General features: G+C 49.4%; 2 protein-coding genes across 3 annotated transcripts in view; one reads left to right on the top strand and one right to left on the bottom strand.

The window, feature by feature from the left end:
• Positions 1-3,624: 3,624 nt before the first annotated feature.
• On the top strand, positions 3,625-16,335 carry apc2 (APC regulator of WNT signaling pathway 2). The gene is made up of 13 exons (XM_061297492.1): positions 3,625-3,774; positions 3,858-3,948; positions 5,235-5,529; positions 5,863-5,971; positions 6,061-6,174; positions 6,234-6,308; positions 7,312-7,398; positions 7,459-7,816; positions 8,028-8,126; positions 8,200-8,348; positions 8,479-8,673; positions 8,737-8,951; positions 9,138-16,335. The coding sequence occupies exons 1-13, from the start codon at positions 3,631-3,633 to the stop codon at positions 14,458-14,460; spliced, it is 7,254 nt and encodes a 2,417-aa protein (XP_061153476.1). The 5' UTR covers positions 3,625-3,630; the 3' UTR covers positions 14,461-16,335.
• Positions 16,336-16,396: 61 nt separating this feature from the next.
• LOC133167007 (uncharacterized) overlaps positions 16,397-18,699 on the bottom strand; it is a 31,822-nt gene continuing 29,519 nt past the window's right edge. For both annotated transcript variants that reach the window (XM_061297476.1, XM_061297478.1), the window contains exon 2: positions 16,397-17,251. The gene's annotated coding sequence lies outside the window, so the exon portion shown is untranslated. The remainder of the gene's footprint in view (positions 17,252-18,699) is intronic.

Below are 18,699 nucleotides of genomic sequence, written 5' to 3'. Positions count from 1 at the left end.
GAGGGCCAGATTTAGTAACGTGAAGTTTTTTCAGACATTTTTTAACTACAAAAATTTCATGCAAATTGGGACGTCAAACGCTGCGTGTTCGCTTCTCTTCCGGGGGAGGGGGGGGGTGCTAATGGGACGTCAAACGCTGCGTGTTCGCTTCTCTTCCGGGGAGGGGGGGGGATAATGGGACGTCAAACGCTGCGTGTTCGCTTTTCTTCCGGGGGAGGGGGGTGCAGCCATTTCTGGGGACTGGCTTGATTTCATTTGTGTGGCGGGCTTCATCTAGTGTTGAAACTGAGAAGTGCAACAGAGTTGAGCTCAAGCTTCTTGTGCGGGCCATATTCAATTATGTTTTCAGAATTTGCTGCGGGCCAATAAAAGCTGGACCGCGGGCCGCAGTTGGTCTGCGGGCCATAGTTTGGACACCCCTGGGCTAGACGATACGGTATGCTAACGTGACAAACACAAACGAAGCGCTGAGAACGAGCCTGACGTAACATTCAGTTATTCAAAAAAAACGATTACCGTATTTTGCGCCCTATCAGGCGCACCGGGTTATAAGGCGCACCTTCAATGAACGGCCCATTTTAAAACTTTGTCCATATACAAGGCGCACCGGACTATAAAGCGCATAAAATAGAAGCTTTACTGCAACAAACTGAAGTTGACTAGGGTTGCGGTATGCACCCACTAGCCAATAACCAACGAGCCTTCTGTAAACAATCGCGTTTCTCAAACGATCTCCTATAAAATGATCGGAACTGACTAAAGTTCGATCTAACGCATTGGTACTGCTTACCTATGTTTCCCTTCCATATCGATCTGTAGATTTACTCGAAACATTAACAGAGCAGCCTATTTTGACATGAAATAGCCTCGCGCGTATAGCAGCTATCGTTATAGCATTAGCCATCCGCAATTTCCCATGAGTCTCAGCTCGCAATCTCCCATGAGCCTCAGAAAAGTGTAAACAATCGCGTTTCTCAAACGATCTCCTATAAAATGATCGGAACTGACTAAAGTTTGATCTAACGCATTGGTACTGCTTACCTATGTTTCCCTTCCATATCGATCCGTAGATTTACTCGAAACATTAACAGAGCAGCCTATTTTGACATGAAATAGCCTCGCGCATATAGCAGCTATCGTTATAGCATCAGCCATCCGCAAAATCCCATGAGCCTCAGCTTGCAATCTCCCATGAGCCTCAGCAAAGTGTAAACAATCGCGTTTCTCAAACGATCTCCTATAAGATGATCGGAACTGACTAAAGTTCGATCTAACGCATTGGTACTGCTTACCTGTTTCCCTTCCATATCGATCCATAGATTTATTCGAAACATTAACAGAGCAGCCTATTTTGACATAAAATAGCCTCGCGCATATAGCAGCTATCGTTATAGCATTAGCCATCCGCAAAATCCCATGAGCCTCAGCAAAGTGTAAACAATCGCGTTTCTCAAACGATCTCCTATAAAATGATCGGAACTGACTAAAGTTCGATCTAACGCATTGGTACTGCTTACCTATGTTTCCCTTCCATATCGATCCGTAGATTTACTCGAAACATTAACAGAGCAGCCTATTTTGACATGAAATAGCCTCGCGCGTATAGCAGCTATCGTTATAGCATTAGCCATCCGCAATTTCCCATGAGCCTCAGCTCGCATTTTGAAATGAAATAGCCTCGCGGGTACAACAGCTATTTGGTGACGCCCCCTGACTACAGTTACCGTAATGTAGGGAAGCGATGCGACCTTGTAATTTACTAGTCGTACTAAAACGTACTAAAACATTTTGGCAGAGCACTGTGTACAACCAGTATGGATCAACAAATTCATCAATTGATCCATATATAAGGCGCACCGGACTATAAGGCGCACTGTCGACTTTTGATAAAAAATTAGGTTTTTAGGTGCGCCTTATGGGGCGGAAAATACGGTACATAAATAACACGTTTATAAAACCATCTGTGTCACTCCAATTCATTAAATCCATCGATCGTCCTTTGTCAACAATGCCGTGTGCCGCGCCGCAGTTCAAATTATTCCACAGGCCCATACAACAATATATAAACTATATTTTAAATAACTATCACATAAACAACAATATTATCAAACCATTTGTGTCACTCCAAATCATTAAATCCTTCGATCAAATTTCTCGTCCTTTATGTCATCCTGGTGACAGAGGACATGTCCAGAGGATATGGCGCTTTAAAGTGGTAATTACTTTATTTGATTTTTTCTCTCTATTTTTCATGTTTTGAAAATGTTCAAGATAAAGATATCAAAGCATGTGAAGTGATCAACTATACTAAAAATAACGTGAAGTGGTCAACTGTACTTGTAAGTGATGTGTTAATGATCAAGTAAAAATTTGTGAAAAAAAACATATATAAGTTGCTCCTGCGTATAAGTCGCCCCCCCACCCAAACTATGAAATAAAACGCGACTTATAGTCCGAAAATTACGGTATGTTGTCATTAATCCTTAGTTTATAATCACTGTTTTGTAGGTGAAAATGCTTTTAAATATTTTTAGGCAAACTGTTATGCTTCACTTTGAGCATGATTTGAGCAGTTAGATTACCTACCAAATCTTTGAATTTAAGAATTTGTGATTTAAGAAATAGCCTGTTAGTGTGAGAGTGTTTATAATTCTAATGTCCTTTTGTAAACGCGTGATTTGTCCTAATGAGCTTTTGTAGTTGTTTCCACGTGTGCAGTAGCTCAAGTATGGTGATATTAGAGAGCAACATTCACACCGTCATGAGGGAATTCAACTCACGGTGTTGGCACACAAGACAGGGGAAGTGTACAGCCTACACCATCAGCGACTCCCAGGCTAAGTGCTAACTACGAAGAAACCAGCACGACGTCACAAAGTGCGAATCAATGCCAAGCTAGGCAAGGCTAATGTGCTGTGCATGTGCATTGTTTCGGCTCCTCGCTTGTAGGATGGGGTTGCCGTGGTAACTTGACAGTTTTGGGAAGTGTTGAATCAGCACCTTTGATCAGCAACATTGCTGATGATGTTGATGACAGTTTTCTGTCCTTGCAGAGCTAACTAGCATGAAGTTAGCATAGCGGCTCACATCACGCCACCACGCTTTTCTGTACAAAGATGAACACGACAGCTGCGACTACTAAAGTAACCAGACGATTGTAGGAGGAGCAGTAGTAGAGTCATTCGCAGATGCTCTTTGTTTACTTTTTGATGCAAGAGAATGGTGAAGATGACCTAAAACCACTTCCTGTTTCAGGTCTGCACATCAGAGACCCCCCCCAGCTCAACAATTATTGATGTTTCTGTCTACAGTTTGTTTTTGGATTTAAAAAAAAAGAGACTATTTCCATAGCCAACATGTTAAAATATATAATTCGTTTATATCACACTATTTTACGCCCACATGTCATGTTTCATAAAATCACTTTTACTCATCCATTGACTTTTGATCCAGTTTTACTCTGAGGCTTTGCTTCTGGATGCGCTGCGGAAACAACACCAAACTAAAGTTAATCAAATGAGCTGACTTCAGTTGGATTTGGAATTAGAATATTTGCACAATCCGTCATTCTATCAATGATTCCATGGCTTCCTCTCCTGCAGGGGCGTGCCCTTCTGCCCTTGCGTAACCATGGCCAATGCAGCGGTGGCGTCCTATGACCAGCTGGCCCACCAGGTGGCAGTACTGCGCAAGGAAAACTCCCACCTGAGGCGGGAGCTAGAGGACAACTCTAACCACCTTTGCAAGCTGGAGAGCGAGACCTTTGGCATGAAGGTCCTAGTCTTGACTGCGACACTTCAAGGGTTCCATTTGCCGTGACCTGCCAATCATTTGTCGTTGTCGTGGCCCCCACACAGGAAGTGCTGAAACAGCTGCAGTGTAAGCTGGAGCAGGAGGCGGGGACTTTGGCGTCGTCGGGACGCAGCGACGTGCTCCACCAACTCAAAGGTCTGACCCTCTAAAAACACTCCCCATAGTGATGACGGTAACAGGACCGAGTTCCGCATGAGGAGGTCGCCCAACGAGCGAGAGAATGACAGACGGACTTTAGCGCTCTGACTGTTTCTGCCGTACATTGAGGATCTCCAAGTCTGGTTCTTGAGAGCCCCCTTCCGAAGTCATCGGCATCACAATCTCGAAAGACCATATATTTCTTGTGTCTGGAGGTTAGGTGTTTTTTGCACAGCGTCTGCTGTGGCTAGTGAGCCTCTCCAGTGCGCAAGAAGCCTGGGCAAGCTTTATGGAAGCCTTGAGTTTCCCAGGCATCAGGGCTTCCCTCTCGGCCTTCCTGTTGTCATCCAAAGGAACGGTGAACCGATACATTTGGCATCAGGTTGGCCGCAGGAGTTGCCAGAACAATGCTTTTTTAAAGCATGAGTCTGCCTAACGGAGTCCGAGCCGGGTTTCCTGTCGGGGTTTGCTCCCTTAGCCTTTTTGTTCCAGACGGTACCCACAAGGCAGCGGGGGTGCTATTTCCCCCATAGCTGGGACAGTGGTTAGCGGGCGCCAGGACATCCACACGCCGGTGGGCCTGTACGTCACGCCTAGGGGCCCACTGTTGCTCCCTTGATCGATCCCCTGCAATTTGGCCTGGAGCCGTGAGGCACCCAGTCACCATGTGTGGCCACGAGGAGGCATGCAGAAGTCTTGACGGTGGAGAGGCTATGTACCGGCTGAGGAGACTTACGCACTCGGCTCCTCTTTTCGCCCCCGGAAACAGGGGGCTAGCCGGCGGCAGTAGCTGAAAGCAGAAGGTAGCAAGCAGGAAGAAGCATGCAACATGCACTAACTACGAGCACTACTACTCCAACACCACTGCACTTCGCATCACAACACCCTGTGTGCAAGCACACACACACACCCTTCCGAAATACGAAGTAGTAAAAAGCGCTAATATTCTTCCTCAAGGACTTTAACACAGTTCGAAATATCAGCCACATACGCACTCGATGGGCTACTGCAAAGGAGCCCGGATGTGAGGCTCATCATAATAGAGTGCAGAGCACTCAACGACAGTTCCTGCTTGACAACAAGCGATGCTGCAACTTAGATGGGGACCTTCTCTGCCTCTTGTTGCCGTTATGGACTCAGCGCTGCCCGGCATTTCCTGGCACAGTGCGCTAGCACATTAGAGGCATGTAACTGTAAATGTCAACTTGCCTATAAAAAGTGCCTCATCTGCGGTACTGTGAGCTAACACCGTAATGCTAACTGATAATGCTAACGTGTTTCAGAGCTGCACGTGGACCTGACCAAGTACTACGAGCTGAAGCATCAAGATCATCAAGGTCATCGGTCACATCTGTTGGCGGACAATCAAGGAGGTCCAGCAGAAAGAGAAGACCACCTGGCACTGCCTTCATGCCAGGCCTCCCCCTCTTCGTCAGCTCAACAGCCAACTCGCGACAACGTTACCGCCATCATGTCGCCGCATCACTTCCTGGACGGAGCCCCGCCCAAAACGGCCGTCTTCAGCGGGGCGGACGGGCGCCTCAGCGACCATCACATGGACGAACTCTACAAGGAGAGGTGGGCAGGCGGGCGGCAAACAGGGGACGAGCGGGCGGGCGGTGAGCGCCCTGCGCTTGCGTCTTATCCAGTTGATTGATTTTGTGTTTTTTGGAGAATTTTTTTCTTTTGAAAGCGCATCCTTGCTGATGCACAGCGCTTCCACTGATTGGGCGTTTTGCTGGTGTTGGCCACCTTTGTGACGATTCCGAGCTAGCTACAAGAAAACAATCGAGGACTAGTGACTTTTCATTCCTGACCACCTGACAGAATCAATTTGACAATGCGTTTCGTGGTGGAGACCCTCGGAAGTTAGTGATGCAAACACCTAACGGTGCTCTCGTCCCACCGCAGGAACCAACTTTTGGGAGAAATTGACCGTGAGGAGCGTGAGCGCTGTTGGTACTCCACCCAGCTGGAGGCGCTATCCCAGAAACTCACACACCTGCCTCGCATTGACACGGTAAAGGCACGCAGACGTGATCGATGAGGGAAAGAGCGGCCCGGCCCAGCCGGCGGCTGACACTTGTGTGTTTCCTCTGCTTGCCGCAGTTTTCCCTGCAGATGGACTTGATCCGCCAGCAGCTGGAGTTTGAAGTTCAGCAGGTGCGCCGCATCATGGAGGAGCGCTTCGGCAGCGGCGAGCAAACGATGCATCGTGCACAGGTAGCCGAGCAGAAACGGCAGACCGGTGCAGCCTGCTCAAGCCTGTGTGCACGTTGCAGATGCGTGTCGCCCATCTGGAGCAGCTGGAGAAAGAACTGCGGGAGACCCAAGGGAGTCAAGAGAGCCAACTGCAGGTCCGGAATGTCTCCAGTGTGCCCAACTAAAAGACTTGGGCAACAAAGTCTTTGTTTTTGCCATGCAAAAGGCAAAACTCTTTGTCTTGACTCTGACTGCCGCTGGACAATGCGGCCACATAAATAGGAAGACTTTGATGCCTTCCGGGATTGTGACGCTGTCAATAGAGCTGTCTTTCGGAACTACTCTGTAAGTCGGCGCCAGCCGGAAGTCTGCGCAGTTGCCCGCTCCTCTGGGCAAGTTGGTGTGTCTTTATGATAAGACCTCTGCTTGCGCCTTTGTGACAAAATGCTGCCTGCCGTTCTTTTTGTAACACAATCGAGCTCTTCTTTCAGTCTTCAGCCGCTAGCCTCGTCCGCTACGCTCGTCTTTTTCCGGGTGTATTCAGACCTGACTTTTGTATCCGCTTTAAACGGACCAGGGTTCGATTGGAAGGCTGGTCCGGACCTTTTATGCAGGTGTGAATACACGAGAACGAATCCTGGTGCGGATTAAAGAAACGGGCCGAGACCCACTTTTTCAAGTGGTCTCGATTCGCTTACAAACGAACTCTGGTGCGGTTCGCTTCAGGTGTGAATACAAACAACAAAGATCCACACCAACAGCACAAATATGCAGAGCAGGAACGCAGCGCGTAGGACTCTCATGTTTTACTCCATTTGCGGGTCTGTGCTCTGTGTGCCGCCCTGGTCATTGCTGTCCAATGGGAGCACAGATCGTCACAAGCGTGGATGTGTATATTTCATTTGCAAAATGTACAGTCTGAATAGGAACCGCACCAAACGAAAAAAATGAAGTCCGCTTTTGGTCCAGATCAAACAAGCTGACTAAAGGATTTTTTTGGTCTGAATACACCCTAAGTCTCACTCACTTCCTGTTTGCCATTGTCACTTGACTCCACAGTGATAAAAAAAACATGATTCCGATCCAAAAGGTCTGCTTGTGCACTACAATAAAAATGTCAAAGTCATTGTCTTCTATTGGGCGTGCGTGTGTGTGCAGCTGCTGGGTGCAGAGAGGCCTCCTGTGGGAGAACCAGAGAGCAACACGACAGCCTGCGCAGACGGCATGACAGACGGAGGCAGCAAGGTAGCTAATCGGACGGCGTGACTGGACAGACTCGTTGTCAACGGCGACTGCCTCCTCTAGGCGGAGATGATCTTCTGGCTGCTTTCCATGCTGGGCAACAGAGACAGGGATGAGATGTCCCGGACCCTGCTGGCGCTCTCCAGCTCCCAGGACAGCTGCATTGCCATGAGGAAGTCAGGCTGTGTTCCACTGCTGGTCCAGATGCTCCACCAAGACGCCGGCGGGCCGGGAGAGGCGCGCTGCAGCCGCGACGCTAAGTCCCGAGCCGGCGCCGCCCTGCACAACATCATCTACTCCCAGCAGGACGAGGGCCAAGCCCGCCGGGAGATGAGAGTTCTGCACATGCTGGAGCAGCTCCGGACCTACTGTGACAGCGGCTGGGACTGGATAGAGAACCACACCGAGACCCGGATCACCAGTGAGTACTTTATACGCACACAATGATAAACCAGAGGGATGTCAAAAGCGTGGCTGGTTGTATTATCTTGAGATTAGGATGGGAGGCCTCAGTGTGTTCCACCGGTGATTCAGGTGTGCCTCAAAAAATGGCCAATCTCATTTCATTGGTCCCAAAAAAATGTTTGTGACATTGTGCCTTGGCTGATTTTTTTCTTGATCTACTCCGTCAGATATTCCCGAACCTGTAGACCCTCAGATCTGTCAGGCCACGTGCGCCATCATGAAGCTGTCCTTTGAAGAAGAGTTTCGCCGTGCAATGAACGAATTAGGTGGGTGAAATCCGCAAACCAAGCAGACGGTTCCCAATCAAGTTCTGAGAGAGTGCCTTGTGCTGCCCTCCAGGTGCTCTGCATGTGGTGGCAGAGCTGATCGACTTGGACCAGCAAATGCACGGCACGCATAGCGGCATGCACGACCTCATCAACACGGCTCTGCGGCGCTACGCCGGGATGGCCCTGACCAACCTCACCTTTGGAGATGTGGTCAACAAGGTGGGGGCCCACATGCGTTCCAAGCGAACACCAGCCGATGACGCTTGCGAGCATAAAGCGATCGGTGAAGGAGCAGTGCAGTGTGCACTTGTTGTCCCTGCCCGGTTCAGTCAACAGTGTCCATCCGCAGGCCACGCTGTGCTCCCGGAAGAGCTGCCTGCAGGCTCTTGTGGCCCAGTTGGGCTCAGACAGCGAGGAGCTCCACCAAGTGGTCTCCAGCATTTTGAGGAACTTATCTTGGCGGGCCGACATCAGCAGCAAGCGAGTCTTGCGAGACATTGGGTGCGTGTCCGCCCTGATGACGTGTGCCCTGCAGGCCACAAAGGTGAGGCCCATGAGACGCGGCTGTGTCGCACCAGAGCTGCATAAATTCGGCTTTCTTTTCTAGGAGTCCACGTTGAAGAGTCTGCTGAGTGCACTGTGGAATCTGTCGGCTCACAGCTTGGACAACAAGGAGGCGGTGTGTGCGGTGGACGGCGCTCTGGGCTTCCTGGTTAGCACGCTGACGTACCACTGCCAGACCAACTCACTCGCCATCATCGAGAGTGGAGGCGGAATCCTGAGAAATGTTTCCAATTTGGTGGCCTCGCGAGAGAACTACAGGTGTGAATGTCCGCTCGTGTTGTGGGTGGGATGGGTGGATGGATGGATGGAGGGAGGGATACTTTATTGATGGCCAGGGGGAAATTCAGTTTTCCAGCAGCATTCATACCGCAGATTGGCCGCCATTGCCCGCCCGCCCGCTTGCTCGCTGGCTCACCATTTGATTGGATGTTTTTTTGTGTTCAGGCAAGTCCTGCGAGATCACAACTGCCTCCAGACTCTGCTGCAGCACCTGCGCTCACACAGTTTAACCATTGTCAGCAACGCTTGTGGCACGCTGTGGAACCTCTCGGCTCGAAGCCCAAAGGACCAGGAGCTGCTGTGGGATTTGGGCGCAGTGAGCATGCTGCGCAATCTCATTCACTCCAAGCACAAGACCATTGCCATGGGCAGCGCCGCGGCTTTGAGGAACTTGCTGAGCAATCGACCCCCAAAGTACAGGGACGCTTCGGTGCTGTCGCCGGGCTCGTGCGTGCCTTCGCTCTACATGAGGAAACAGAGGGCGCTGGAGGCCGAGCTAGACGCCAAACACTTGGCTGAGACTTTTGACTCGCTGGCCGAAAGGAGCCCCAAGCACTTGAGCTTCACCAAGCAGCTGCGCCACATTGAAAGCCTGGCCAAGGATTACGCTTCAGATTCCGGCTGCTTTGAGGACGAAGAGGCCCCCGTTTCCTGCAGTCTGGACACTGCAACTTTATCCATGCTGTCCACGTATCTCAGCAATTCCGACTCACTGGAAAATCACAAGCGGGACAGTGAGCCCGGCCAGGACCTGGAGCGTAGCCGACCGCTGTCTGATGAAGTCATGTCCACTGCTGCTGAGAAACTGGCAAAGAAGATCACCAACACCGTTGCTAAGATTGATAGATTGGTGGAGGACATGAGCATGCATACATCCTCCGAGGACAGTTTTAGCCTCAGCTCTGAAGACCACCTAGCCGATTGGCCTTACGGATCAAAGGAACTCAACGAGAGTTGCGCAAAGTCGTGTTCCCCCTGCCGTCTCTCAGACACCACCAACTCGGTCCATTGCCAACGCCTCAGCAGGGCGCATGCCTTATTGCGCCTGAAAAGCGCTTGCACCAGTGTGTCCACCGACAGCTTGAACAGTGGCAGCACCAGCGACGTTTTCTGTGGTGGCAAAGACAGAGTTGGGCCCGCCCTAAAACTTTGCATCCCCCAGAAACGACCCGATCGGCTGGATCTGGAGGTGGCCCACCACAACGTGCAACATGCTCTCCTGAGTCAGCAAGATCTTCCGGAAAGAGATTCCGTGGACGGCAAAGACAAGATGGGTTTGGAACTCTTCGACTCAGATGCAGAAAAGAAGCAGGACCCGCCGGCGCAGACGCCAGTCAGTGTGTCCACTAAAGTCTCTTCTGACATCAGCATGGCCTCCGTCAATATTTCTCCTTCATATCTGCAGGTCCCGCTCATTCAGAGCTTCGCTAAATATGGTGTGGCAAAGACGTCAATGGGCGATCAGGCTTCTGAAGAGACGAGGAGGCAAGCCTGGGTGCCCACTGCAGGCAGCATCAGCAAGTTTTCGCCAGTGACGTCGGGCAGGAGTCCAACTGTTGGCACAATAGAGACGGTGCAGAAATACTCTGTGGAGAACACGCCTATCTGCTTTTCCCGGTGCAGCTCCTTGTCCTCACTTTCTTCTGGAGACGGAGCACTGGATGGACCAAGTGACAACGAGCTGGAGAGTGACTCCTCACTTGAAATGATTCAAGCGGGAGACGATGTCCAGCGGGCTGAGGAGGACGAGACCTTAGAGGATCTGAGTGACAGCCAGTTGCTCCTGACTGATTTCCCCAGTCAAGAGAGCCATCCCATCCCAATTATGTGTCCGGACAAAAGAGAAAATGTATTTCTTCGGAGATCCTCCCCAGTAGTGCTCGAAGACACATCCCCATCTAGTTCTTCAGAGAACTACATCCACGAGACTCCTCTGGTCATGAGTCGCTGCAGTTCTGTCAGTTCTTTGGGCAGTTTTGAGTCTCCGTCCATTGCCAGCTCCATCCAAAGCGATCCCTGCAGCGAGATGAACGACGGAGCCATCAGCCCCAGCGATCTTCCAGACAGCCCCGGCCAAACCATGCCTCCCAGCCGAAGCAAGACTCCTTGTTGCGTGGAGTTCAACGGAGGGGAAGTACACTCGGTGAGCTCGGCTGCTCAGTGGGAGAACACTCTGCGCAAGTTTATCGAAGTCAGCGACTCCAAAGACAGGTTCAACCTTCCTCCTGATTTGGACACCATGATCTACTTCACAGTGGAAAAGCCCTCAGAGAATTTCTCCTGTGCATCCAGCCTGAGTGCATTGCCCCTGCACGAGCACTATGTCGAGAAAGATGTAGAGCTGAAACTGACGCCGCTCCTCCAGCAACGTGACAGGAACCTAGCTCTCCAAGACCAAAAGGACCAGGCTGAGAAATACAGTGAAGGCAACTCTGACGACGACATAGAGATACTGAAGGAGTGCATCAATTCGGCCATGCCGTCCGGATTCAGAAAAGTCAGGCCTTCCTTGGTGACCAGCGTTGCTCCCCAATTTCTCACTTCCCAAAAAGCTTTGCATCTTCCCGTTTACATGATGCTACCAAATGGCAAGACGCAGCTGTATCCTGGCAGGAGAACCGTCGTCCCGCACAACCACGTCAAGTTTGACGACTCGGCCGTCACCGACTCAGCTGACGGGACTCCGGTCAACTTCTCCCGTGCAACTTCACTGAGTGACGAAACTCTCCAGCACCCAGTAAAGGACTGCCCGTCTCGGCCCCTGGCCAAGGAAAGAATACTTGATGAGGAGGCAAAGCGGATCCAAGACTTGAGACTCTTCTCCCACTTCCACAGAGCAAACAAGATGAGGCCTCCGCCGCTGCTGCTGCTGCCACCACCATCGCCCGTGGTTTGCTCAGACCACACAAGCAAACACGTCATCCCCACACAGAAGGTTCTGATGCAGAGCAAAGAAGTGGCTGACAGAGTGGCCAGCCAGAGGAATCGCCAGGACTCGCCCGGCCAACGGAAGAAGGTGAAATGCCAGAGTGCCGCTGGGAAGCTCCCAAAACCCGTTCTAAATCACAAGGCAGAAAATAGCCTTCATCAGAGGAGACACGCGGCACAGAAGTCACCTTCTTTAGATGAGACCAAGCACTTTTATCAGGACAAATCCAAAGTTGCCAGCAGAAGCCACACCAGGGAAGAAAGCAGAACTTCTCTCTCAACAAGCATGACCAACATCGTCAGGTCGCCAGCAAAGCCCATAGGCTTTCACGTGCTCAAGCAAAAGCTGATGGACGGCTTCCCAGCCTCTTCCTCACTCAGCTCCTCAGTGAGCTCCCTGAGCGACGCCGAGTCTGGGGATCACCGATACAAAACCCAGCAGATTTGCTCCAAAGACAGACACAACAAAAGTCTACATATGATGCAGCAGGCCAAGTCCTCGACCGTCTGCAGACATGTTGACGCTCTCCAAAGCTCTCCAAGTTCACTCAGCGTGGACTCAGAAGACGACCTCCTTCACAAGTGCATCACTTCGGCGATGCCCAAACAGAGACGGAAGATGGCCGCCAGGAAGAAGAAAGCGGAGAATGGCCAAAAGCCCAAGGAAGTCTGGAACATAAATGAAGACAGTGATGACCCAGCGTGGGATCAAGCATCGGACCTGAACAGTGTGGAATGGAGAGCCATTCAAGAGGGTGCAAATGCTGTGGTGACGGGACTTCAGGCAGCCAAGTCCCAAGAGTTCTCCTCTGAAGAAAGTGAATCTGTTTTGTCCTTTATGTCCACCTCAAGCTTTACCCCCAAGGAGAAAAAATTTGCTCAAGACAAAAAGGCCAACAAACCTCTGGACTTTGCACAGCGCAAGCCAGTGCCCAACTTGCCGGTGGTTTTCAGAGGCAGAACAGTCATCTACACTCCCATCAAAGAGACGGCTCCGTCGCAAATTCCTCCACCCAGGAAAGTGGCCTCTCCAAAGAACCCAGAGCTGGCTCAGCACAGGTCAAAGAGCCTTCACCGATTAGGACGACCGCAAGACACGGAGCTCTATCTGCCAAAAAGGAGCTCAACTCCACCTCCGAGGATACCGCACAGTTCTTCTTCTGGGTCGTCACAAAGTTCGACACCATCCAAGCATTCTCAGAAGAAACTCACAAGCAGGACTATCCAGAAAAAGAATAGCACACTGTCAAGTAGCCCCCATGAAAGGAAAGGACGCTCTTTGGTGGTTACTAAAGTGGAAAAAACACCACCACCCAAAACCCAGAAGTCACCAGTCAGAATACCTTTTATGAAGAATTCCGTAAGGCCAGCCAGACCTCTTTCACCTCTGATCACCCACCAGGCCACAGGGAGACAAAATCAGGTCGGTGGCAAACGAGTCCTTCCCACGAGCCCAACTGACCTGCACAGGGTGAGCCCAGCCCATTCTTATGATGGTGAGTCAGATGCCAGCGGATTCTTGAGACAGCTGACATTCATCAAGGACTCAAAGAGCGGACTGAAACGTGAGTGCATGCCCCGTGTCCACAAGTCCCGATCCCAGAATGCTTCCCCCCACCAGGCGGCTTCGGCAGTCTTCCTTTGCTCGTCCCGCTGCCAAGAACTCAAGGTGGCTGCCCAGCCCCCAAGAAAGATGACAGCAACAAGTACAGGCCAAGCACAGCGAGTCCACAGACCTCAGCTACAGGCCAGAATCGCCTCCAGGGAACGGGACCTGTCCACAAGACGTCCATCCAGGAGAACCAGCTCTGAAAGGCCCAACAAGGCAGCTCAACAAAATGCCCCAGGCAAAGTTTGGGGAGACAGACAACAACAGCAGCAGCACAAAGAAACATCTAAAACATTTCACGCTTCATCTCCGAGTATAAACACGCTGAGCCGAGTGACCAGTCGCTCTTCCCTCCGTTCATCATCCTCAGATTCAAGCGCACGAGCCAAAAGCGAGCATGATACAAAGAAGAAAAGTCCCAGAACCTGTATGAATGACGGCGTCACCTGGAGGAGGTTCAAGGATGAAGACGTAGCTCAGCTCTTAAAAAGCTCTCTGCCGCCAAACGCCTTGCCTCTGGTGCCATCACCTGATAAGGCCAAGCCATCTCTGTCTCTGACAGAGAAGATGCAGACGATCCTCCCAGCCTCGCGTAGTGTGAGTGACGCTACGGTTCAGACAGAAGAGTTCTCCAACACAAAGATCAACTCCAGCACCTCTCCCAGTGCGGAGTCAACGGCAGCCATTCTGGAAGATGCGGCCGGACGAGAGCTATTCAGGAAGAGTAGCGCCATTGCCGGGGGGGAGAACTTTCAAGATGGAGAGTCAGACGGCACCACCTCTACCGCAAAACCAGACGGGCATGTGGGCGGAGCCGTGCATTTCCGCCACGTATCTCCAAGCAAGGCGGCCAGAGTTTCTCCATTCAACTACGTCCCCAGTCCCATGGTCCAGCTGGAGGCCCCAGGCACGAAGGCCGACCACAAAACGGACAACAGAAGTCAGTCTTAAATGTTTGATGAAAGACATTTGAGAGAGTCTTCATTTGAGCTAACCTCGTGTGAATTTAATTGAATGAGCCAACGCTAATAAACAAAGGAAGGACATATCCTAACTCTTATTTATTGAGGCACAATATTACATTAGAGCTAGCAATATTGCAGTCGATATGTCAAACCTCGGTTTTCGAACGTCCCTGTTCTCGAACAAATTGGAATTTGAACAAAAAATTTGAGATTTTTTGCTTCGGTTGTTGAACAAAATTCTTAGGACGAACCTCGCGAGATGAGCCGAAGGGACCCGAGAAAACCCGACCGCGCGCCCCGGATGCCGACTGACTCCGTTTGTTATTGTATTTTCGTTACTTTGAGGATTGTATTAACCCCTAATCATGCCTCCAAAGAAAGCAAGAGCAGTAAAACCATCCTAAAACACAAAGACGCTCTTAAAGCAATGCGACAATGAGCGCCCTGCGCGCTGCGGTTGCGCGATCGGACCAAATTAAGCTCCCTGCGCACTGAGGTCCACTTAAATTTTGGAAAGTACATCAGGACTTAAAAAATATTTTCTAAATTTCAGCGACGGCTCTTTCACAGTAATGCGACCAGCGTGGTGCAGTTGCGCGTTCGGCGGCGCGCTACGGTTGCGCGTTCGGCGTTGCAGTTGTGCGATCGGACAAAAATGCGCAAATGAAAAAATGCTTTAAAAAGGCGGGGTTTTTTTGTCTTGGAACGGCTTAAAGTTTTTTCCATTATTTGTAATGGGAAAAATAGATTAGGAATTCAACAGATTAACTTCTCGAACCGCCTTCTGGAACGGATTGTGGTCGGAAACCGAGGTTTGACTGTACATACTATGTTTCTCTATTCATGAGTGCATCCTGACTCTAATTTAATGAGCGTTAGTGTACTTTGTCTAATTGAAGTTGCCGTAACACGACGCCATCAACAGTCACACGCCCTTGAGCCGATCTGAACACCCGGGTAGACGGCAGACTGTGAGAAGCGTTTCAAGAAAATGCAGGAAAAGATGATCATCCCGAGAACTACAACACGTCCATGTAAGCATACAAAAGTAAATGGGGGAAAACAGGCTTGGAGAACTGTGAGAGAGGAACTAAGTATGCTGTTACTTTTTTTTTCCTTTCATATTTTAAGCTGGTGAACTCGACCCATACGGCACCAATGTTAACATGACAATGTCGGCCACTCGAAGTTGAAACATGTTTTGGTCATCAGCGGCGATTGGCCGTAATAAAGTTAAAAAGACATACAAGAGGGTTACAGCCGGTGGACGACGCAGATGAAGTGTCTGGCTGTCGCTCACCCCGTGTTTGGTGTGCACGCAGCGAATCATGCTCGCGGTAGAACGCTAGTGTGGTGAGCGAAGCGTCGTGTGCTTGCTGTGCATGTAGAAACAAAAAGTAAGAGTTATTTTCGCATTGTTCTTCAACCATTCAGTTAGCCCCGTGCTATGGGTTAACACACATGCTGACAATAATTTGGCACTCGCGCAAAAGCATCAGTTGTCATATTAGCAGTTGATTGATACCAGTTAATTATTGTAGCTTTGACTGTGTTCCTCACAAGTTTGTACATAACAGCACACTAGAAAATAAGACGTGCCGATGCATTGCTCAATGTTGGTGTGAAGCAATATGAAAAAAAAAGGTGTTTTGTGTATATTTAGCGTAAAAAAAAGATCCGCCTATCGGCTTGTGCCATTTTTACATGTCAAGTTTCTCCCATGTTATCTTGCTCACCGTCTCGAGTTACGACTGTTATGGTAAAGCGATTTTGTGTTTTGCGGCTGGAGATTCGTCACAAGCGACTTGGAGCTTGCCTGACTGCAACTGTTCAAATTCTCAATAAAAAACGCTGAACGAAACGTCTCGTTTGCATTTCCGACTGGCTGCAACACATAGCAAACACCAAACAATATATAAAATGGAAAAGTCATAAGCGGGAATTGAACCCGTGACGCAAAGGAACAAAGTACAGCGTACTGAGCACCGCCATAACCGCTGCACCAATGTGGCACAAAGTTGACGCAATGGATAATTTTCATATAGCCAAAACTAAATTACCCGGCGAGGGTACGCGTTGATCTGATGCCTTGTGTATACACGCCCATGTTAACTGGCTTCTCGGAACCAACTTGACATGGTCGCGTTCCAAAGCTTCACGCCAAACTCACAGCAGGGCATCATGCATTTATGACATGATCAACTTTCTAGACACATATGGAAATGGATCTGTTGGATTTTTGGTCCACAATTTAGGGAGCGCGCTATCTGCGCCTCACGGCAAAAGCCATTGCATGCTCGTTTGATTTCTTCAGATTTAGGAAAATGCTAAGACACTGAAGCAGTAATTAGACTTACACACGTTGGTTGAGTACAATCACAATTTTTGTTAAGAAAGCTCTGTTTTCAGGAAAGTACACTACAGCGCTGGGCCTTTCGCGCGACCATGCTCAAGAGCAGAAAGTCATTCAGAAAAGGCAACGTTCAAGGTTGTTTGCTCAGCTTATATTCAGTTGCACATGCCAGTGTGGGCCGAGTTTGATGGGTGATGAGTCAGGGGGTGTGGCAAGTTCGAAGGAGATTTTGATTCCATGGGAGTGGGTGCTGGTTCGGTGAGAGCTGGTTCCGTGGGGGTGGGTGCTGATTATGGGCGATTCCGTGTGTGTGGGGGCTGTTGTCTTCCATCCCGTCTTTCAGCCTTGGCGATCACCTTTGGCCGGGTTCTTGGTTGTTTTTCCTCCTGCCGCTCTTCTTCTGGCACCTCTACCGGTGTCCTTCCTGTAAAGTTTACAGTGTAAACCATTCTTGCACATACATCCACTTCGCCCACTGTCGCACACTGCCTATTCATCATTCTTTCAATTTTGTCATTTTGTACGGAATTATGTGAGCTTTTGGCTGTATCATCATCAATTTATTAATGTTCCCTGACTATGCAAAGTTTGTACTCACTTACCATGTTTTTGTTTGTTCGTTCTTTTGATACTCCATGTACTACTTGCTTACGTCATCATATTCTTAGTTTAATCATGCTTTCAACCATATCTTTTCTTTGAGGCAAAATATTTCCCTCTCCAGAACGTTCAGTAGTAATTGAAAACTGGCGTCTAGCATTAGTCAAAACATAAGATACAATCAAGTACTGAACATTTTTAGACGACTTTGGCAGTGTCCGTGATTTAGAAAATCATCAGGCATGCATTAAACAGTTCCTTAAGGATCATTAAGCTATTCAGGCAATATATAAAAAAACATTAGTTATTTCAAAGTGCTCAGAAATAAATATCAGATCATAAAGTTATAAAATCCTTTGTCATTACCCCCTATCAAAAATGTCTAGTTATGTCTGCTTTGTCCTTTATGTAAACAACCGCCGCGCTGCTGACGCGACGTCGCATCGCGTTGCGCGTCACTCGACGGAGCTCTCTTTCACTTCCGTGGATTGAAGTCGGGCGCCGGCGCTCGGCCGGGTGGCTGTTCAGGGACGGTGGATGGGGCTCGGACAATGTTTTTACGCACGCCCGGTCTTACTCTACCGAGCTGTCTTTCACCTCCGTGGATGGAAGTGGCGCTTAGCCGGGTGGCTGTCCGAGGACGGTGGATGGGGCTCGGTCATGGCTTTTACGCACGCCCGGTCCTATTCTATGGAGCTCTCTTCCACTTCCGTGGCTGGAAGCCCACGCCGCCACACACCTGTAAGTTTGTTTTGTTAAATAAAGAGCCGTTTACCAAACCCACGTCTTTCCTTGAACTTTGTTAACGCTACAATATAGTTATATAGTAGATCTGTGGAATAACGACGAGGCTGACGTCAGGGTGCACGCGCGGTGATGTTGACAAAGGACGAGGAATTTGATCGATGGATTTAATGATTTAGAGTGCACAGATGGTTTGATAACATTATTGCTTATATAATAGTTATTTGATATATAATTTATATATCGTTATATGGGCCTGTGGAATATTTTGAAGTACAAGAGTCGTCAGCGGCGCGCACGTATTGTTGACAAAGGACGATTGATGGATTTAATGAATTGGTGTGACTCAGATGGTTTTATTAACGTGTTATTTATGTAATAGTTTTTTGAATAACTCTGAATTTTACATCAGGGCCGTTCTCAGCTCTTAGTTTGTGTTTATGTCACGTTAGCATACCTATCGATTAGCCTGTTGTTGCTCGTTCATGACTGTTCTTGGTGTTGGATTTTGTCGAATAAATTGCCCCC

The sequence above is a fragment of the Syngnathus typhle genome, linkage group LG14 (assembly GCF_033458585.1).
Source record: "Syngnathus typhle isolate RoL2023-S1 ecotype Sweden linkage group LG14, RoL_Styp_1.0, whole genome shotgun sequence".
Lineage (NCBI taxonomy): Eukaryota > Metazoa > Chordata > Actinopteri > Syngnathiformes > Syngnathidae > Syngnathus > Syngnathus typhle.
Note: the sequence above shows the minus strand (reverse complement) of the source record. Positions and strands in the feature narration are given on the sequence as shown.